General features: G+C 40.5%; 1 protein-coding gene across 3 annotated transcripts in view; it reads right to left on the bottom strand.

Moving 5' to 3' along the window:
* The window catches only part of EGFL6 (EGF like domain multiple 6), a 75,218-nt gene that overhangs the window by 21,959 nt on the left and 32,398 nt on the right, over positions 1-20,861 (bottom strand). For 2 of the 3 annotated variants that reach the window (XM_073327946.1, XM_073327955.1), the window contains exons 4-7: positions 18,787-18,906; positions 16,195-16,314; positions 9,500-9,634; positions 7,484-7,606 (exon numbers count right to left, since the gene is read on the bottom strand). In XM_073327946.1, coding sequence (XP_073184047.1) covers positions 7,484-7,606; positions 9,500-9,634; positions 16,195-16,314; positions 18,787-18,906 — 498 coding nt within the window. The remainder of the gene's footprint in view (positions 1-7,483; positions 7,607-9,499; positions 9,635-16,194; positions 16,315-18,786; positions 18,907-20,861) is intronic. The other variant, XM_073327963.1, reaches the window with a different exon arrangement.

Here is a 20,861-nt window from a genome sequence, read left to right as displayed (position 1 = left end):
TCAGAATAGGTATCAGAGGGTGGGCCTCATCTTCTGTTATTGTTAAATGAAAGATTGGTTCTATCTAAAATACTTATATGCCCCTATTACTGTAGCATCTGAGAGCCTCACAAGCTTTAATGTATTTAACCTCACAACACCCCTGTGAGGTCAAGCAGTGCTATTATTCCCATTTTACAGATAGGGAACTGAGGCACAGAAAGACTAAATGGCTTTTCTAACATCACAGAGGAAGCCTAGTGGAACAGGGAATTGAACCCAAGACTCCTAAATCCTAGGCTAGAGCTCTAATCACCAGGCTACCCTTCTTGGTTGATAATAAAATACTGGCCATCCATGATTTGACAATGGATGAAATGCTGACTTTACACATATGGCAGAGATGTGGTGGGATGACAACACAGAACCAACTTTGGCTAACTGATACCAGATCTAGGGTATGAACTCAAGGGAATAATTAAGGAGATGCTGTGGCTCAATGGTTTACATCTGACCAAAAGCTCAGAAAAGCCACTGCCCCAAAACTACACCTGATAGCACTTCTCCGTGTGATATGCAAGTCCCGGGAAAGAGATGGGAACATATCTGGTGATATAGATCACTCACTGCTGCTGCAGAAGTTCCCGTACAAGCTGAGGAAGTTCCTACTTGTGGCATCAGAGGCACTGAGGGAGACAGTGCCCAAGGAGTTTTAAAATCCACACAGATAACAAGTCTTCTAATTCAGCTCAGGACTTCATGGCTGCCATGACAATACTAGGATGATCCCATGTCACTGTATGCTCCACTCACACTTCTGGCCACACTCTGAATCTGTTTGGGTTAGGAACACACATTGACATGCTTCTGCTGGTTTGAGTTCTAAACCCATCTCTCCTGTTGGGGTGGAGGAATCTGCTTTCATGGTCTGCCCCTAGAGGTTAATGAGACCTGGGCATTCCAGAGCGTTCTAGAGGAGAAGACTTTCTTGCCCACAGAACACTCTCAGTAGGTTAGCAGAACTTTATTACAGTCTTTGAAGACATTGAAGGGAGGGGTGATGGGGGATGAAGTTTCTTATAGGAATTTGAAGGGTAGGGAGAAATGGATATTTTCCCCCTTTGTTTTCTGCTGCCTAGTGGTTGTATATCTGGGGAGGGGTATGCTGTTGTTTTGGATTTATAATGATTTTTGAATTGCATTTTTAATTGATGGCAAGGATATCTAGAATATGGGATAGGTTCTCTTTTCTGTGTGTTTCTTTAAATAGTAGCAGCAGAAAAACCCCCCAGCTATTACAAATAAAATAATTAAATGTGTAACTTGGAGAGTATGGGAAAAGGTACAGAGATCACATCAGCTCCCGTTTAACACATTGCTATTAGTTTGAATTTGTCCCTTTTTCTTTAAACCAAAAGTGGCTACATTTTTTTTTTCAATGACTTGTCCCACATGGACAAAAGCACTTTCTCTGGGAGGTACTTAGTGATGTATTCAGGTTTTATGAGACTGCAGCTGCAAGTATAAAGCAAACCAGTGCCAGTATAAATAAATCAAAATCTCAGATGTTATTTTTCTTTCCTTTGGATAATAGTTCCAGGCTCATTTGCCATACATCTGCATGTCATGACTTTCTTAATGTGCTGCTTAGCGAGCCTTCCCCCTAGAGGATGGTGCTATAAAGAACGTAGTGTATAATTTAGACGGTATGGTTCGCTTAGTCTTTACTCAGAACACAGCAAGAAAAATTAATAGGAAAACCCCATTCCCAACAAATTTCCTCTCAACAATCAGTAACACAAAACTCCAGGCTTTTAATAAAGAGCCTATGGAGGTTTTCAAGTCAAGTCTGACGGCCCAGCAAACTTAAACATCTGCTTTCAGTTTCTGCTTTGAAGTCTTCCTATTGAAATGAAAAATTCTTATAGCTCAACCTAAAAACCTTTATGGTGCCAGAAAACCAACCCTCCTTCTATTTACAGAAGAAAATAGGGACAAGGAAACCAACCTACAGATGTGATAAAAATATGGGGACAAAGGTGCACAGTCCACACACCTTTTTGGTTTGTAATAACATTATGAAAAACTGCATACTCTCATTTTAGAATCATAGGTGAATGGAGGCTGGGCTGGGGGCAGCTTTTTGGAGATATCACTAATCCTTTTTCAAATCTGATTCCTGTCTTAAAGTAGCCCAAGGTGCTAAATTTAAGCCTTCTTAAGTCTGGATGTCAGCAACAGCTGGAGGGGGTCCTTCCCCATATTCATCTGGAAAATCTTATGCTCCAAGAATCCACTGTCATCAGAGTTTGCTAACTTCCACATATGGACATCACAGGAAGGAACAGCCTGAGCCTCCATGAGAACGCGGAATGCACTGGAGAAAGCCAAAGGCCAAACTGCCAAAGGCCAAGACTAAGGCTGTGAGGCTGGAATTTTTGAGAAAAACCCTCAGCGTATAATCCTATATTTATTGAACACAAACCTTCATGCATTTATCAACAACTTTGATCCATTTCTCCACTGCCATTCTTTATAAACCTCATATCTAGTAGTATATAGATTACTACCTGTCTGTCATTCTTTTACATTTTGTGTTTATAATGCCCATGTGAAAATGCATCAGCTTTAATTCACAGAGAATTAAAACAAAAGAGCTCTGCAAGCAACAATGCCAGTGGAGGCTAAGGGCTAAAGGTGAGTATTTTCTGTAAACACATTCTGTGCAAGACTAGGAAACCAAGGGACTTAATTAGTCACATTAGGTGACTAATGCCTGAATTAAGCAGGTTGAGTTGGAAAGAACATAGAACAATTGCTAGACTCCAGCTTTTCGTATGCTGTGCTATACAAAGAGGAACGTTGCTCCTAAGAGGAAGAACAAAAAGATGGAGATGTACATTCCTTTCTCTCACATGTGCCCCTGTAACCATGGCTGGGAATTGGTACATAAGAACCAACAGGTCCCAACAGAGAAGAGTTATTGCTGTCAACTCCTATATGCTATATATTGGCTCCTCTTTGACACCTAACCGCACGTTAGGATTATCACCTGCCAGATTTTCTAAGAGGTTCGTTTATAAAACAAGTTTCTAACTTCTGTGTATAAAAGTGAAAGAGTGAGCATGCATGTGTGTACATATATCAATTTCCTAACCTTATGAAAAATTCCTATAGAACTTAATAGGGATGCAACCAGTAGGATTCCAGAGTAATAACTCTAAAAATTGATTGCATTTAGTAGAAAATGCTACTGTTTCAAATTTTAAAAATTACATAGGTTGGTTTACAAATCCTATAGAAAGACTACCACTCTTCTTTAGGAATTATTGCAAAATAATCTGAGAATGCACAGAAACTTGGTATCATTTAGAAAACTCCCATTAAGACATTTCAAGAGTTGATCCAGGAGCAAGCTCATTTAATTTTTAAGATATATACAAATTTGAGTGAAAAAAGATATTGACAACATTGATGAAAAGATGGTAAAGGGACCTGGCCAAATAAGTTGATCTCTATGAATGGGTCTCTTCAGTTTGTGTAGCACATAGAAAAAAAATGTCTAAATTACTGTACGGATAGCATCGGACTCCAGTTAAGATACATAATATTTTTGCTACCAGGGAGGTGCTTTCTTGGAAGGAGTTGTGGGTAAAGGGGTACATATTGTCCAGGAACTAGGCAGTTTGGGGAAGAAGTTTCTAGAAAGTTTCATTTTATGACAAAGTGCCAGCATTCTAAAGATCCCTTGACCTGCTCACTTAATGCTCCAGTAAAGAACCTTCATTTTAAACAGAACTGCAAAATAATTTTTTTTATATTGATAGCAGCTAGATTGTTTTGGACATTATTGGAAAAATGTGATCCTTCTTCCTATGGAATTGTGATACAGTAAAATATGGACTGTCCTTGTAATGGAAGAGCTATCACACACAAGAGAAGTGCCAAAATGAGGATAAAAAGAACAGGAGTACTTGTGGCACCTTAGAGACTAACCAATTTATTTGAGCATAAGCTTTCGTGAGCTACAGCTCACTTAGAAATAGTGAAATGTACTTAGTCAATACACAACCAGAAGTCAGGAGAAACAGAGGCCTGACAAAAGCAGTGGACTGGAATAAGATGAAGGCCAGATGTGGGAACGGTTAACACCCCTTCAGGGAAAGATAAAAGGGTTACAATTTTGTAGGTTCTCAGAGGCAGTTCAGAAACACACTTCAACATGCCATTCAAATCTACAAATTGAGAGGCAAAAGTAAACCTGAAGTACCACAGACAGTGCTATAGAATCATAGAAGATTAGGATTGGAAGAGACTTCAGGAGGTCATCTAGTCCAACCCCCGCTCGAAGCACGACCAACCCCATCTAAATCATCCCAGCCATGGCTTTGTCATGCAGTATTTGTCATGTATACATGCAGTATTCTGTATGCAGTTCACTGTAGTAGCCATTTTCCGTTCTAAATAGAGATTAAAAACCAGCAACCCACATCTGGATTTTACATTTATTAACCTCTGTAATTATTCAGTGATGTTAAGAGGTTTAGCTACATGATTCTCATTACAAGCAATGACAGCTACATGGCTAACCTCTAGCATAACACTTTGATTTATCATGCATTAGTAAAATCTAATAGCATTGCAATGGAAAATCATTCATAGTATCCTGTAGAAAACTGTTATCCAGACCTAGCGATGCCTCTTCCAAATATGGTATAGTTTTAGGACTAATCATGCAAGATACCAACTACCCTAAATTACCAGGGTGAAAGTACCCATTGATTTCAAAAAGTCCAGGATTTCACTCCCATTGCCTTTTGAATTGGGAGCACTTAGCTGCTCAGTAGAAGTCTGTATGTCTATTTTGCTGTCAGCTGCTACACATGTCTCTTTTAGCACCAATGCTGTCCAGGTTTGCCCTCCCTCTGAGTATGTTTTAGATTATTTTCTCTACCAGACTTGCATACATTTTCCCAATTGAACTCTCATTTTATTCCTTTCTGTCCATGTTTCTAATTTCTCTATTTATCTGTATTATTTCTCTGTTCTCTCTGGAGTTCATACCTCCTAATTCACTATCATCTGCAAATTTTAATAATGTGCTACTTTTTTTCCTCTTCTGGATAGTTAACAAACTTCAACAAGTTAGGACAGAATACTAGAAACTGTATTGTAGTGAACAATCCCAGACTGTCAGAGAGACGGAGTAGATGGTCTATCAGGGATTTTTCAGTCTCTAATATTGATGAGTCTATAAGACTAGCCCCTATAAAGTGTGTAATAACCATTGCATATGCTCAAAAATTCTTCCTTTGTTCTCATTCAGGTAACTTGTAAAATATAACAGGGTGATGCATATTTATCTTTGAAATATTTCTGTTTAAGTAAAAATAACTCATGCATAGATTTGGTCAGAAAATAGGGTTCCCCGATGAAAGATTTCAGCTTTTCCTAGAAAAATTGAAAACCTTTGATACAGAAATTTTCAATCAAAATGAAACATTTTGACATTTCTGCATCAATTTTTGTTTTGTTTTGTTTGTGGACCCAAATAGAAACGTTTTGTTTCCTTTAGAATGTATTGTAAAGCAAACTATGTCTCCCAGGATGCACCAGTGTCCCCTCTTGCTGAACCACTAGGGTTCATCAAGGGTGATGCAGTCTGGCTGGAGAGCCCTGCCCATAGAGGAGACTGCAGGCATGAGGTACCTCAATTACAACTCCCATGAGAGACTAAACTTCCACATCTAAATTTTCAGGTTTCGGTCAATTTCACTTTTGTCTTGTATTCAAAGTACTATAAAGGTGCCCAGTGCTACCATGATAGGTACTAGGGACCATTAAAAGTGTATGGAAAAATCCCACATCTTGCGTCTTGCGTTTCACAGGATTGTCCCAGTTTTGAGCTAGCTAAGTTTTCACTGTATTTGCACTGCGTTTTGATGTTACACTTAGAAGATGTTGCAACATCATAATTTGTCCTAAAGGATAAACTTGTAAAACTGTCAACCCAAAGTAGAATTTAGTATATTTTGCTACAAGTTCTGGCAGTATACAGTCTCTCTCTCACTCACACACACACACTCACACAGGGTGACTCACTCTTTTGGCATGTCAGAGTCATGCTCTTAAATCGAACTATGTACAAAATCTGACCAAAATTAGATATTTTTGCTTGATCTTGGGTAAATCAGTTTGATGTGGTCCAAATTTCTGAACCTCTAAGTATCATGCAAGTCAGCCCCAGAATTACCTGATGGAAAGGTATGTCAAAGAGTGGTGACAAAGCAGGGATAATATTAGCGCTGTAATCTTAACACCCTTTCGATGTTGTCTACATTCTTGTCCTTTGCAACTTGAAAGGTGTAGTTAGTATATAGTGTTCACTGAACTTGAAAACTGCTCTCCACGGCCATATACCTTTGCACTAGAATTAAGAAATTAATAGACAATGGGCCAAATTCAGCCCCGAAATAGTATTGTCCTTATTGACTTCACTCATGTTGGGTCTGAATTGAGCCTAACAGATTCAGTATTGATACAAAAAAGGATTTTGCATTAATAGTCACTATGTACAGCATCTAGAACATGATAGATGCTAGTCATGCTTTTTAAGGTATCACTGCAAGGTTTGAGATACCACAGTAACGGGAATAAGAACCTGTATAGAACATAACGTCACAGCACATTTTGGAGGTGCTAGTGTAATACAAATAAATGATAGAATTACATAGAATCATAGAAATGCAGGGCTAGAAGGGACTTGGAAAGGTCCAGCTGAGGGAGGTCCATACCCAATCACTAAAGTTTAAAAGGATTAATGGAGCAGGACCCATGGAAAAGGCTACTGTAACATACAAAGTAAATAAGAGTTTATGAGAATATTTTCACAACATTCTTCCTCTGATGAATGGAAACATTTTCAGATCTCCCCTGAGGAAGATTTATTGAATTAAGTTGTCGGAGAAACTTTCCCCAGAAAATAAAAAGGTGCACTTAAATAGGCTGCTCTTGTCTTTATGTTTAATTTTTCCTTTTTTGGAGGGTCATTTTCATTTAGGAATTGGCATACACATCTCTGTGGACAGAGAAGACATAAGACAAAACTATAAACAAAAACATTTTAGCATGAAAAGCAAGCCCTGTTTCCTCCACACCCATTTTACCTGAGCTTGTTTGCAACTCTTCTAGAAAGATCTGAATAGTTCAAGAGGCCAAGCCTTTGAGGAAAAACTGCAGCAGATTTCTTTAGGGAGAGAAGATAGATAAGACCATATTCTGCTCACCATTACACCAGTGGGATCCCACCGGTGTAACAGAACGTAATTTGGCCAAAATAATACTTTTATTACATATGCAATAAGAGATTACTTTTGTAATATGTGTGTAACTTCAGTGGGAGTTTTGTCTGGCTAAGGAATGCAGGACTGGGTTCTAATAATCATCCCATAGTTACCTAAGAAAAGTAAAAGCAATGCATCTCTGGGGATCAGCAGTTACTTACCAGAACATTCAAATCCACTACCTCTGTAGCCCTGTTTACATTTGCACTTGAAGGATCCCTGAGTATTGAGGCACTCTGCATGGACGTTACACTTGTGTGTACTTGCAGCACATTCGTTTATATCTAGAAAAGGGATAATTCAGTGAAAATTTCATTCAAATCATAGTTTCATAACAATCTGCCTGTGGCAGTCATCTGTTTTCAGACAGTTTAAGCACCAGCATTAGAACCTGAGACCACTGCTAACAGAAGAATCCGCTCTGGCTATGGACTCTTGCTTCTTTCTCAAGACCAAAACTTTTGGCCTGTGTGTCTGAGCATGACTTGTAGTATAATAATTTTAGGGCATGACTTGTAGTATAATAATTTTAGGGCCTGATCCTGCTCCCAGTGAAGTCAATGGAGGTTTTGCTTATGACTTCAGTGAGAGCAGGATTGGGCCCTGAGATTGTAAATGTTGCTCTCCTAACAAAATACAAAGGGCCCATGAAAGTAAGCATGACTATGATGAAATGCAGTCATTTAGGCCCTAGTTCTGCCCTCCTTGCATGGAATAGCACCTCACTCCACGAACAGTCCATTGCAAGTAAGAACTGGCAGAACTGTGCCTGTAGATTGTAAGATCCACAGGGCAGGGGGTTCTTGTATTTGTTTGAGAAGTGCCAGGCACGTACAGGATGCTGCTGGAAATATAATTGATATATTCAGTTAACCATTATGTTAAATTGACATCAGAACATTTTAAACAGTGGCAGTAACTGATTTAATTGTTTTGTTCCATTTGATTTTGCTACTGAATGGCACAAGAGCTTTTCTGGTTTCTCCCACATGAGGGAGCTAAGTTCTTACAAAGGTAAAGTTTTGCACCCATTCATATGTTACCCACCCATGATTCACACCCAGCAGGTCAAAGGTACAGATGCAAAGCATGGGTCAGCACGGACACACAAGTAACAGAGAACTCTGCATCAAAAGGCTGATGTATTTGTCAATAAGATTCAGATCTGAAAGCCTTAGGCCTGGTCTCACCATTTTGTCTATGCACATACATATATGGGGGGGAGGGGGGGGCAAGGCTATGGTTTTCAGTTTTAAGGCTCCTGGGATTTGAGTACAACAGGAAACCAAGACTCCACTCTCCTAAATCTGCCTTAAAAAAAAACTCTCAAAAACAAGACAAACATTAGTTCTCTTTTGTATGTGCTCAGTGTAATTCCAATTCTCTCAGGCCCTTACGTACTGTATCATTAAAGCAACATTTTTCAGTGCCTGCCACATCAACTACAAATTTGCTCTTCTTATGCAATATGTGAGGCCTCTAGTTAATGGACTGCAACAAGGGACTAGAGAGGTTTGACATTTGTTTTTGCATCTGTGTATGTTAAAATGACTTAGAGTATTTTCATCTGTATTTGTCTCTGCATCTGAAAGATCAGAGATGTAACACAGTTCTTCAAAGTAATTAAAACCTGCTTTTTCTAGACAGTTATTTTTTCTTATCTGAGCTGTACAAACAAACAAACAAACATCTCTTTCCACTGTGTTACAACTTAATGAAAGCATAGGAAGCTGCACCTCACTATGCCGATCAGAGCTGAAAAATGAATTTACCCGATTGCTTTTAATCCAAACAAGTGAGCTTTCAATTAGCATTCTTAAATCAAAAGTGAGCACTCCCTTGTAATCCATTGTTCCCTTGTTGCAGATTTATTACAAATAATTGTACTTCTTTTGTGAAATTTCCTAGAGAGGTCTTGGCAAGATAAGGCAATATAAATTGCAGTTGCCATTGTAAATTTTCATTGCTATATATAGTTTTTCAGTCACCAGACTGCAGAGATTAGTCAATATCCCAAGGAGGACTCTAAATGATATTTTACATCTGGTTCTGAGCTGCACTCAAGCAGAAGCCAATATTCATGCTTAAAGCAAAATCCACTGACCACCATGCAATAACATGAAAGATATACATTGAGGAAAGGGAAGAGACAAACCAACCTAGTGCCTAAATCTTACCTACACAGTCATAATGGCCACTGACATATTTCAGTTCATAACCAATCTGACACTTGCAATAGTAGCTTCCAAATGTGTTGACACATCTGCGGTTATAAGAGCAAATAGCTTTGCCAGTGGAGCACTCGTCAATATCTAGGGCAAGGAAAATGGAAATTGGTAAGATCAAGCAGAAGGAAAAGGAGGAAGCAAATGCACTGCTAGTTGTCACTTGCAAGGTGTGCTTTGGTCACAGCTGTCACTGGAACCACACATTTCAAAATGTCCATGTTATAAAACATGTCCTGTGACTTTTATATTTGGGGATTGTTTTGCATATGATTAGGTGGATATGATGGTAACAGTAAAGCCAAGTTCACTGAAAACCTTGAGAGCTGCCAAGTTAAAATTAGGTTGTGTGACAAGCTGAGAGACAGCAGGAACCATTAAAGGTAATGGTTTGTCATATGGTCATGGAATATGCGTGGGGGAGAGAAGTACTTCACAGATTGTGATTTCTCTTGGTGGTGGTGGGGGTGGAGGGGGTGGGGGGTTGGGAGGAAACAGCAGAAGACTCTTAAGATAAGGCCTTTTGCAGAGGTGGGAAAGCACCAGTGAAGAAAAAACATCAGTTTTCTCTCCTGATTTCCTGCCCTGCTGCTTGCAGTGGTAAATCCTTTCGCTCTGGCAGAAAAGTATGAAATTATGGGTAGAACTCAGGCTGGAAGTCATGAGTCCCTGGGGGTAGGAGACAGCAGTCGGGGCATGCGACCACCCTGCCCTTCCTGATAAGTGGTAAAGGGCTCCTGGTATGGAAAATGCCAGAGAACCACGGTTTGAAAGGTTCTTCATTGATCTGGAGTGGTTATACGTTAAATAGGTTTTAATTTTTTTTCTTATTGCAAAATGAAGTAACATTTTTATTAAAATAATGCAACTGGTGACATATGGAATTTAAAAATTGATGGTATTTGCCTTCCCTCTCCCTCCCGCAACCCCATATGAACAAACTGTGATGTTAGATAGAATTTGCGATGACAAACCATTGTCCTTAACTACAGGAACTCCCCGCTTAATGTTGTAGTTATGTTCTTGAAAAATGCTACTTTAAGCGAAACGATGTTAAGTGAATCCAATTTCCCCATAAGAATTAATGTAAATGCAGTGGGGGGAGTTAGGTTCCAGGGAAATTTTTTTCGCCAGACAAAAGACTATATATACACACACACACACACTATAAGTTTTAAACAAATAATTGAATACTGTACACAGCAATGATGATTGTGAAGCTTGGTTGAGGTGGTGGAGTCAGAGGGTGGAAGAGGGTGGGATATTTTCCAGGGAATGCCTTACTGCTAAATGATGAACCAGCACTCGGCTGAGCCCTCAAGGGTTAACACACTGTTCTTAATATAGCCTCACACTCTACAAGGCAGCATGAATGGAGGGAAGGGAGACAGCATGGCAGAGAGAGAGAGAGAGAGACGCGCATTGCCCCTTTAAGTACGCTGACACCACTCTTAGTACGTTGCCTTTTTAAGTAGATCAGCAAGTTGAGACAGCAGCTGCTGCCAGCAAGCTTTCTCCGTCCTGAGCCCTGTCATGTCTCCGTCTCCCCCCCACTCTGTGGAGATAAGGTATAGGAGTGGGGGGCAGGTGCGGGGGGAGGGGGACATCCTGACATTAGCACCCCTCTTCCCCCCTAGCTGTACAGCAAGCAGGAGGCTCCCGGGAGCAGCTCCAAGGCAGAGGGCAGGAACAGCACATGGCAGGGGAGTGGGGGGAGGGACACCTGAATTGCCCAGCAATTGACAGCCTGCTGGGTGGCTCCAGCACAGGGAACTGAGGGGAGTGGGGAGCTGATGTGGGGTCTGCTGGTCCACCCTGGTTCCAAGCCCCCGCCAACTGGCTCCAATGGGCTGCTCTTTCTGCAACCAGTGGACAAAGCAGGTGGCTGTCAAACAATGTTATGAGGGAGCATTGCAAAACTTTAAACGAGCATGTTCTCCAATTGATCAGCAACATAACGATGAAACAATGTTAACTGGGACAACATTAAGTGAGGAATTACTGTATTATTATTACTTATAATATAGCATTATGAAGTGGTATATTAAATGTATCTGATACAACAGTCAAATATCCAAACCTGATGGTGTAGGCCAGGGATTGGCAACCTTTGGCACGTGGCCCAGCAGGGAAATCTAATGATAGGCTGGGACGGTTTGTTTACCTGCAGCGTCCACGGGTTCAGCCGATTGCAGATCCCACTGGCCACGGTTCGCCGCTCCAGGCCAATGGGGGCTGTGGGAAGCAGCGCAGGCTGAGGGATATGTTAGCCGCCGCTTTCCACAGCCCCCCATTGGCCTGGAACGCTGAACCGCGGCCAGCGGGAGCTGCGATCAGCTGAACCCGCGGACACTGCAGGTAAACAAACTGTCCCGGCCCATCAGTGGATTTCCCTGACGGGCCGCGTGACAAAAGTTGCCGATCCCTGTTGTAAGCATTTGCTTGTATGTGAAGAAAAATCAGAACTGCGGAGTCTTGGAGCAAGACTCCTTATACAACAAGTTTTACTCAGTGCCCTCAAAGTGTTTTGGTGGGGGAGTATTAGCTATAGGCGTTGCACAACAGTCAGTTTTGGATTACACGGTTAAAACTCTTTGCAACTCTTTAAATATCTCCATTTTATGTCCACTTACTAAATTTTTTAATTCATTTAAAGTCAAAATCTTCCCCTGAGCCACTCTGTGAATTCCTCAGTCTTGATCTGTATTACCTAGTTTGCATTCATTCCAGGTGCAGAAGACCCACTGATAACAGAGGGAGTACTGAATGCAGAATAGCCATAATGCAGGTCAGGGAGGATTCTTATCTTATGGAGTAAATATTCTATAGCTCATTATCTCTAGATCATTCCCAGCTTTTATTCCTTTGGATTCGTGGGTAGTTGTTGCCAGGAAGCTTGCAGGTTATGGTCCAGATTTCCAAAATGTGGCCTGTAGGACTCAGGATTGTGTACACAACTAATTGTGAATTCAAATATTAGCAGACAGATGGCCAGCTACCTGAAGTGTGCGCACCATTTTGGTGTTGATCTAGAAATTGCTAATATTGTGCCTGCGATTAACTCTGAGGGCCAAAAAAAAAGCAGGTGCACATTAAGTGGGTGCAGGCTATGCACACAAGAAGGCTGGGCTGAGGCCTAGGTGGAAATCTCGTCCCATAGTTGCTAGATGTTTTTAAAATTGTGACCAACTAGAATGTTTGAGATGTGTTGCTCTTTGGATCCAAAAATAGTGCAGCATTTTCAACCCATTTTACTTATACTAAACCTTTCCTGTTGGGCTGCTTGTCTATTGTAAGTACTTACATGATCCCTACTACTTTGGTATCTGAGCCCTGCACAATATTTAATGTTTTTATCCTCACAATACTCCTGTGAGGTTGGAAGTACTTTTATCCCCATTTCACAGAGGGGAAACTGAGTCACAGAGCAACCAAACGACTTGCCCAAGGTCACACAGGAAGTTTGTGATGGAGAAAATAATTGAATACAGATCTCTCAAGTCCCAGGCTAATACCCTAACCACTGGACTATCCTTTCTTTTGCTCATGTTTACACCATTTTTACTGGAGCATTAGCATTTATCTAAACTCCTTTTTAGTGTTTTAAGATGTATGCTGAATGTACCGAGGTACTTCATAAGCTAAACAAACATATGAAACAATCAAAATGGATGTATGAATAGCTAAAAGAAAGATTTAGGAGAAGCTCTAATTTAGGAGATTTAGGAGAAGCTCTTGTCTGTTGTATTTAAACACATGCTTCCTGACTGTCTGCCTTCAAATACCTCTTAAATAATTAAAACAAATGTTAATAATAAAACTACAATAGGAGGCTGGTTAGAGAATCCTGCTGATACACCCAAAACCAGGACATTTCCAATCACATTCATTTCATTTTCAAGGAAAGAAACACCCATTATGGCATGTTTATGGTTTGGAAGCTGAGCCAAATGTCCATATGGGTTCACTCTATAGCTCATAGAGCGATAAAACACTCAGGACGTACGAAATTTGTGTATGGTGTACTGTTGCAGCTGTGTGTCAAAAGGACAACTCCTATGGTATGTCTCTCCTTAGAAAAAGTGTGTCTAGGTTGACGTGCTTAATTGATCTGTTGCTTGAAAGCTTATGCATGTTTTTTTGCCAATATTGTTAAAATTCATTTCCTGTGTGTTTGACATGTCAAACCTCTCCATGATCCAAAATATTCTTTGGGCTGTAGAGTATATTCCTATAAAATGTATTCCTCAGCAACATCTGAAATTGAATAGCTACTGTATTCCTCTGCTCCTATCAGATATTGCCCGCACAGCTGTTCTTTATAATCTGGATTCCAACCCAAACCATTTGTAGTGTGATCAGATACCATTGTGATAGGGACTGTGTACATGCATGAAATCATCATCATCATCTCTGTCAGAGACATTTTCACAAGTAATACTCTAAGCGCAAAAGGAGGTATTTCTACTGTACTTTTGGGTCAACCACAGAAAATACAGTTTTCTTAGTTATGAGTAGAGCTATGTGAAGTTTTTTTGAATGAAAAGTTTATTCAGCAAAACATGCAGTTGTGGTCAACCTGAAACTATGTGTAAAATTTCACACAAATAATTTCAGCCATTCAGAAAATGGCCAGAGAAGGAGAAGAAAGAGGAGTTGGTGCTGTCGCTCTTGTCTCTTCCCCATCCCTCATAATCTTTGGGCCAGTGGGTAGGGCACTCATCTGAGATGTTGGGGCCCCACGTTTGAATCCCTGCTCTACAACGAAACCAAGATGGACTTTTTCAATTCACCACAAATTCCAAAAAACTTTCAGATTCAGTTCGACCTGAATTAAATTTGTTTTTCAGTTTTTTGGAACTACTACCAAACTGGGGGAAAAAAATCAATCGTTGCCCGGCTCTAATTAGGCGTTTCAATTGGCTAAAGTTGCCTGACTGGAATGGAAGTTACACAAACTCTCTGTGTATTTTTGTGAGATACAGAACTAGTCTTGGAATGCCGAAATTGCAAAGTTTGCAGATGCCTGGTACACCTAAATCTCTTCTGGAAGCTTGCAAATGAACTCGTATGCCTAATGATTTTTGTGGTGTGAAATGAGTACAATGTTCTGAAAATAAGTTTATCTGATAGTCTCAAGCCAGTGGCACAGACATACCTGAAGAAGTTCTTTTGCCCTCCCTTTAAGAGGACATAAGTGTGCAGTTTAAGATTTCTGCTGTGTATCTAGTGCATGCTGTTGACTATGTTCCCTCTTAAAATGAAATAAGTATCCTTAGGGTTACCGTAAGTGAAATAAAATGACCTCTGAATGTACAGATAACCTAACTGAAACAAGTGGTGATCTTCAGACAGAAACAAAGTGGAAGCCTTGCCGTCAGCTCTAAATATGCTGTACAACTAGCAGTGGGCCCCCAGATCCCAACTGTGCGGTCAACTGTGGCTTTGCCATGAGCCCTGTGCATTGTGCATAGTGCAGATGACACTAAACTGGGAGGAGAGGTAGATACGCTGGAGGGTAGGGATAGGATACAGAGGGCCCTAGACAAATTGGAGGATTGGGCCAAAAGAAATCTGATGAGGTTCAACAAGGACAAGTGCAGAGTCTACACTTAGGACGGAAGAATCCCATGCACCGCTACAGACTAGGGACCGAATGGCTCGGCAGCAGTTCTGCAGAAAAGGACCTAGGGGTTACAGTGGACGAGAAGCTGGATATGAGTCAACAGTGTGCCCTTGTTGCCAAGAAGACCAATGGCATTTTGGGGTGTATAAGTAGGGGCATTGCCAGCAGATCGAGGGACGTGATCGTTCCCCTCTATTCGACATTGGTGAGGCCTCATCTGGAGTACTGTGTCCAGTTTTGGGCCCCACACTACAAGAAGGACGTGGAAAAATTGGAAAGAGTCCAGCGGAGGGCAAAAAAAATTGTTAGGGGCCTGGAACACATGACTTATGAGGTGAGGCTGAGGGAACTGGGATTGTTTAGTCTGCGGAAGAGAAGAATGAGGGGGGATTTGATAGCTGCTTTCAACTACCTGAAAGAGGGTTCCAAAGAGGATGGCTCTAGACTGTTCTCAGTGGTAGCAGATGACAGAACAAAGAGTAATGGTCTCAAGTTGCAGTGGGGAGGTTTAGGTTGGATATTAGGAAAATCCTTTTCACTAGGAGGGTGGTGAAACACTGGAATGCATTACCTAGGGTGGTGGTGGAATCTCCTTCCTTAGAAGTTTTTAAGGTCAGGCTTCACAAAGCCCTGGCTGTGATGATTTAGTTGGGGATTGGTCCTGCTTTGAGCAGGGGGTTGGACTAGATGACCTTCTGGGGTCCCTTCCAACCCTGATATTCTATGATTCTATGATTGTTGGGAAGGAGTTTCCTATTTTACCCCTGCACTGTTGGTCATTCGTTAGCAATGAGACTGACCTTTGGATCTTAAGCACACTACTATTCTTTCCTATGTTCTGAAAATAGTAGGGATAATTTCTTTGTCACACACTGAAAACAAGAGGCCCTAACCTTGAGCCTGCGGGGAGGGGTCAGTAGTCCAACCTCATACGGAGTTTTTTAAGATTCAGGACTTCATTCTGAATGGGCTCGGCAGAAAAAAATTGAGAGTAGGAAAAAAAAAATCACGCCACACATACCTATACACATCCTTCCATTTGGTCCCAACTGAAGTCCAGTTGATGGACACAAACACCGCACCTCCTCTTTGACTTCTTCACATCCATACTGGCAGTTCACCATAGCACATGTCCTAGAATCTAAAGACAAAACACACCCTTGTTGGAATCTAGACTGGACAAGACCAATCCTTTTTCCTAAACTAGCTCTGTGTAAATGCCATATACTCAGCTGAACAGAATAATCTTATTCACTGTTCTCAGCATCTGCTCATCACATTGTTTAGTCACTAAAAGAATAATACTCAATGGGTATGTCTGCACAGGAAAAAAACCCACTGTGGTGAACCTCAAAGCATAGGTCAAGTGACTCAGGCTTGCAGGGCTCCCACTGCAGGGCTAAAAATCTCAGTGTAGATGTTCAAACTCAAAAGGTTTCAGAGCCTGGGTTTAAAGCCCAAGCCTCAATGTCTACACTGTTATTTTTAGCCCCACAAGCCCAAGTCACTTGATCTGGGCTCTCAGGTCTTTTTTTCCTCTGTAAACGTACCCAGTAGGTATAAGAGTTACCTAGATGTCTGCCATAAGAGTATAACCATGTTTTTTCTTCCCTCTTGTTTTCTCCTATTCCTCCTTCCTCCTTTCCTGCCCCAACCCCACAGTCGCAATTTCTCACTTCTCTTTTAAATTGTAAGCTGCTTGGGGCAGGAAACTTGTCTTGTTAATTGTCTGCAGAGTGTTATGCTCTACAGAAATGAACAACAATTCTACCCTGAGGAGAAAAAGCTCCCAAAAATAAATGGAAAAGTCTCATTTTTAGCAGTCACTACTATAAATACTTTAAAAGTATTGTTATATGGAGGGTTGAGTGAAATGTCATTAAAGCAACAGTTGTCCTTCATTCAGGATATAACAAAGGAAGCCGTTGAACTTCTTTATGAAATACTATAGCTGAAACAATAGGGGTCACTGCCCAAAACACAGGCCACATGCAAGGCTGGTCAGGAATCTGAACAGTAGGGGCAGAGGAGTTTGACAAGAGCAGAATGTAAATATATGGGGCAGGGTATTGTTTGACGGAGCTCTGTGTATGTGAGAGAGAAGTAGCAGAAACATCACAGAAGCACACAAAGAAGGCAGCAAGGAAATGCCAGGGACAGCAAGAGAAGCTGTGATGTGTTTTCTGTCCCCCACCCCCAACACACACCATGAAAGGGTTACCACGGGCCTGATTTGTTTTGTTAAAACTCTTCATACACGTTACATCAAAAAGAAAACTTGAGTCAGACACCCCCATGCAGGCACTTACTAATAGCAGGCCAACCCAGCCCACGGGTTTACACAATTGTAAAGGCACAAATAAGTGCTAACTCCAAAGATCAAAATGCAAAATATCAAGTACAGCAAAATAAACCAACCAACCATCCATCATCACCTGCTGCCAGACCCTCTTACCCTGCGCCCTTGCGTATGTCCTCCAAAACCTTTCCATTATCTCATTTGACCATAAGCACAAATAAATTTCCCTGTACGCAGGTAGATTGGTCACTGCTACCAGATTCACTGAAGAGAACTGCATACCCCTCAAATCAGTGTGTTCATCAATACATCCCTTTGCAGCATGGGGTGACCCACTACTGTGAACCATAACTGCACTTTGTATTTCTCTGCTATTTCTACCCTGTAGACATGATGCAGGGTGCTACAAAGGACTATATCAAGGAGTAATAGGATAAAATTATGCCTGGGAAAATGGAGGTCAAATATTAGGAAAAGTTTCTTAATGGTGGGATATATTAGTATGAAAGTCTTCCAAACAAGTACTGGGAACACCAGGGCTTGGGTCGTGTCAGACAGAACTAGAGAGAGCACTAGAAAGTAGTTTCTAGGATATTAAATTGACACTTTCACTTTGGGATGGAAAAAGTCCATTCCAAAGTGGAAGAATATGGTTTCCCCGTGTTTTAGGAAGCTTACTGAACACTGAACCTCACTAAAAATTCAGTTTGAATTCTGGACAAAGATTTGTATCTATAGTTTATTGTACTGGGCTCATTCATCCCTAGTCAATAAGGATGTTGGTCCCAGGATATCAGAGAGACAAGGTGAGTGAGGTAATATCTTTTATTGGACCAACTTCTGTTGGTGAAAGAGACAAGCTTTTGAGCTTACATAGGTCTGAAGACGAGCTCTGTGTGAGATCAAAAGTTTGTCTGTCTCATGAACGGAATTTGGTCCAATAAAAGATATTACCAACCTCACCCACCTTCTCTCTCTAATATGGTGCATTAGCAGAGTTGTGGACAGAGGCTATGCAAGCTACCCTACATTTGAACTAACCCTGTAGAACTGTCTAAGGCTTTCATTTTTAAGGACTAACATTCCCCTAAAAACACAACTGTACCCTAGATTAGTTTAATCTATCCCTTTAAAAATACTGCCACAGGATAGCACATCCTTTAGTGCTGACAGTACTAGGAATCTGAGGGATATACCCTGTCACAGATAAACTAGCTGCCAGTCATCCTTACACAGGAGTCATTTTTGATAAAATATTGATTGGATAATCTGTGTATCTAAATTACTGCCTGTCCTGGGATATGTGTTACTTACTTGCACATGTGCCATCTGGCATGAGCATGTAGCCATTGAGACAATAACACTTGTAGCTGCCATGGGTGTTCATACATCTATGCTCACAGGGACGTGGTTTCAATCCACATTCATTTGTATCTGCAGAAATAATTTGAAAGAAATGAGTGCAGGGATTTTTATTATTTTAAATATACGGTTATAATGTTGCTTCATGCCTAAAATCCCCCAAAGTAAAAGCCCTGGGATAGAAAATGAGCCAACCCTTTGCAAGAAAGGAATTCAGCAGACCATCTGCCTAAGTGAGTACTATAAAAACTAGCAAGGAGAGCCGGCTGCACCTGACAGACTGCAGTGCAACCTCTGGCAGACCGCAAGGGGAGAGAGGAGAGAGAACAGCAATTACAATATTTGCTAACAGCAGGATTTTTATTATTCTAGCTAGAGACTTTAGTCCCCCATCTGACATTCATATGAAAAAAATAAATAAATTAAAAAAGCGAAAACAAGTCAGTCACACAGCATGGGGAAAAAGACTACAAAGATTTCATGCGCCAAGCATCAGCTGTGATGTCATGGCAAGAGTGAATCATTACAGAGGGCAGAGTTGATCATATGTTAAGAATTGTCTTTTTTTTTTTTTAAAGGAAACTCACACAGCTGAATTCTTTACCAATCTTCAAAATTCTATTCTCAAAACCCAACCTGTCAATAAAATCTGAAAAGCAGCAGCGTAGCTGAGGGTAAACAGAGTTTACCCACTTCTTATTTAGGGAATATGGGGTTTAGGTTAGTTGACCCACTTTTTTAAAAAAAACAAAAACTACTCCTGAAAAGGGCAAGAAACAAACAATATTATTTTTAATTGCTCAGGAACCAGCTTTTGTAGAAAAGGAAATCACCTCGCTGAATCTAATTTGCCTGGAGTGAAACACAGTCCTGACAATGGAGGCTACACTCCTGTTATATGTAAACAGTATCTGCATTTGCAACTTTCAGAAACTGTTTGGCAACCGCCCCTCTTTCACTATTTTGAAACCTGTTTATCAAATACTCAAGAGTTCATTAACAAAAAACATCACTGCACATAGTCCATATACCATGTGTTTAATGATACAGTAATGCGATTTCAATAAAGACGAATCTCAGAGGGCTAAGTGGGCTCAGTTCCAGTTCTAATGGTCTCAGCATCTGTTCATGTGTCAGTGTGGCCTGCAGGCCAGAGGAAAATCTCCAGGCCACAAAGAGCAAACAGTCTGGTAGTGATATGCCTGCAAAAGTATTTGTCAAGAGCCCATTCCAACAGAAAGAGGAAACATGATGTTACTAAAAATGTTGTTGTTTTTCATACATTTTAGAGACACACCAATTTGGAAATTACAACTGAAAGTTTTGTAGCTACTACAGTTCCATGTAACAGCCAAGATTACTGTAACAAAGATGAGCAGAATTTTATTTATTCAACTAGACAATGGAAACATTTTTCAAAATTACCAAAGTGACTTAGAAGCCTAAGTCCTATTGCCATTCAATGATTCTTAGCCTCTTATGAAGAATGGGACTTAGGTGCTTTTGAAATTTTTACCCATTGTGTATAGTCAATTTCACCATTTTCTCTTTAGAGTCAGTCAGTTAGTTTTTCCCTTGCTGAAAATTCCTTATAAATAATTCAACATGGAAGAAGAAAAATTAAAGGGCTTTTCTGAAGGGTTTTTCTAATAGCACCCTTCAAATAATGTTCTGAAGTTATCTCAGAAATTGGACTGATTAATTTTTTTTACAAATGGTTAATATTCAAAATTGACAGTGTCCTTTTAATCTGATTGCTTAACATTTTAAAGCAGAGTCTAAAAACACTGTGAAAAACTAACATATATTGTCTCTTCAAAATTTTCAAAGGCTGCCTTGTAAACTTATGAAGCCAAAACTATTCACTCAAGTTTCTGAATGTACAAGTTTGGATGTCCTAATTTCAGAGTTCTCAAAAATTCAAATTAGCATATACAAACAAAGGGCATTTACCCATGTAAATTGTGAAGAGTCTATCAATTCAGTTTGGAAGAAAAACTTGTGTTCAAGAAACTGGAGTGGGATTT

This window comes from Lepidochelys kempii, chromosome 1 (genome assembly GCF_965140285.1).
Source record: "Lepidochelys kempii isolate rLepKem1 chromosome 1, rLepKem1.hap1, whole genome shotgun sequence".
Classification (NCBI taxonomy): domain Eukaryota; kingdom Metazoa; phylum Chordata; order Testudines; family Cheloniidae; genus Lepidochelys; species Lepidochelys kempii.
The sequence above is the reverse complement of the archived record's forward strand: the minus strand, read 5'-3'. Positions and strand labels throughout refer to the sequence as shown.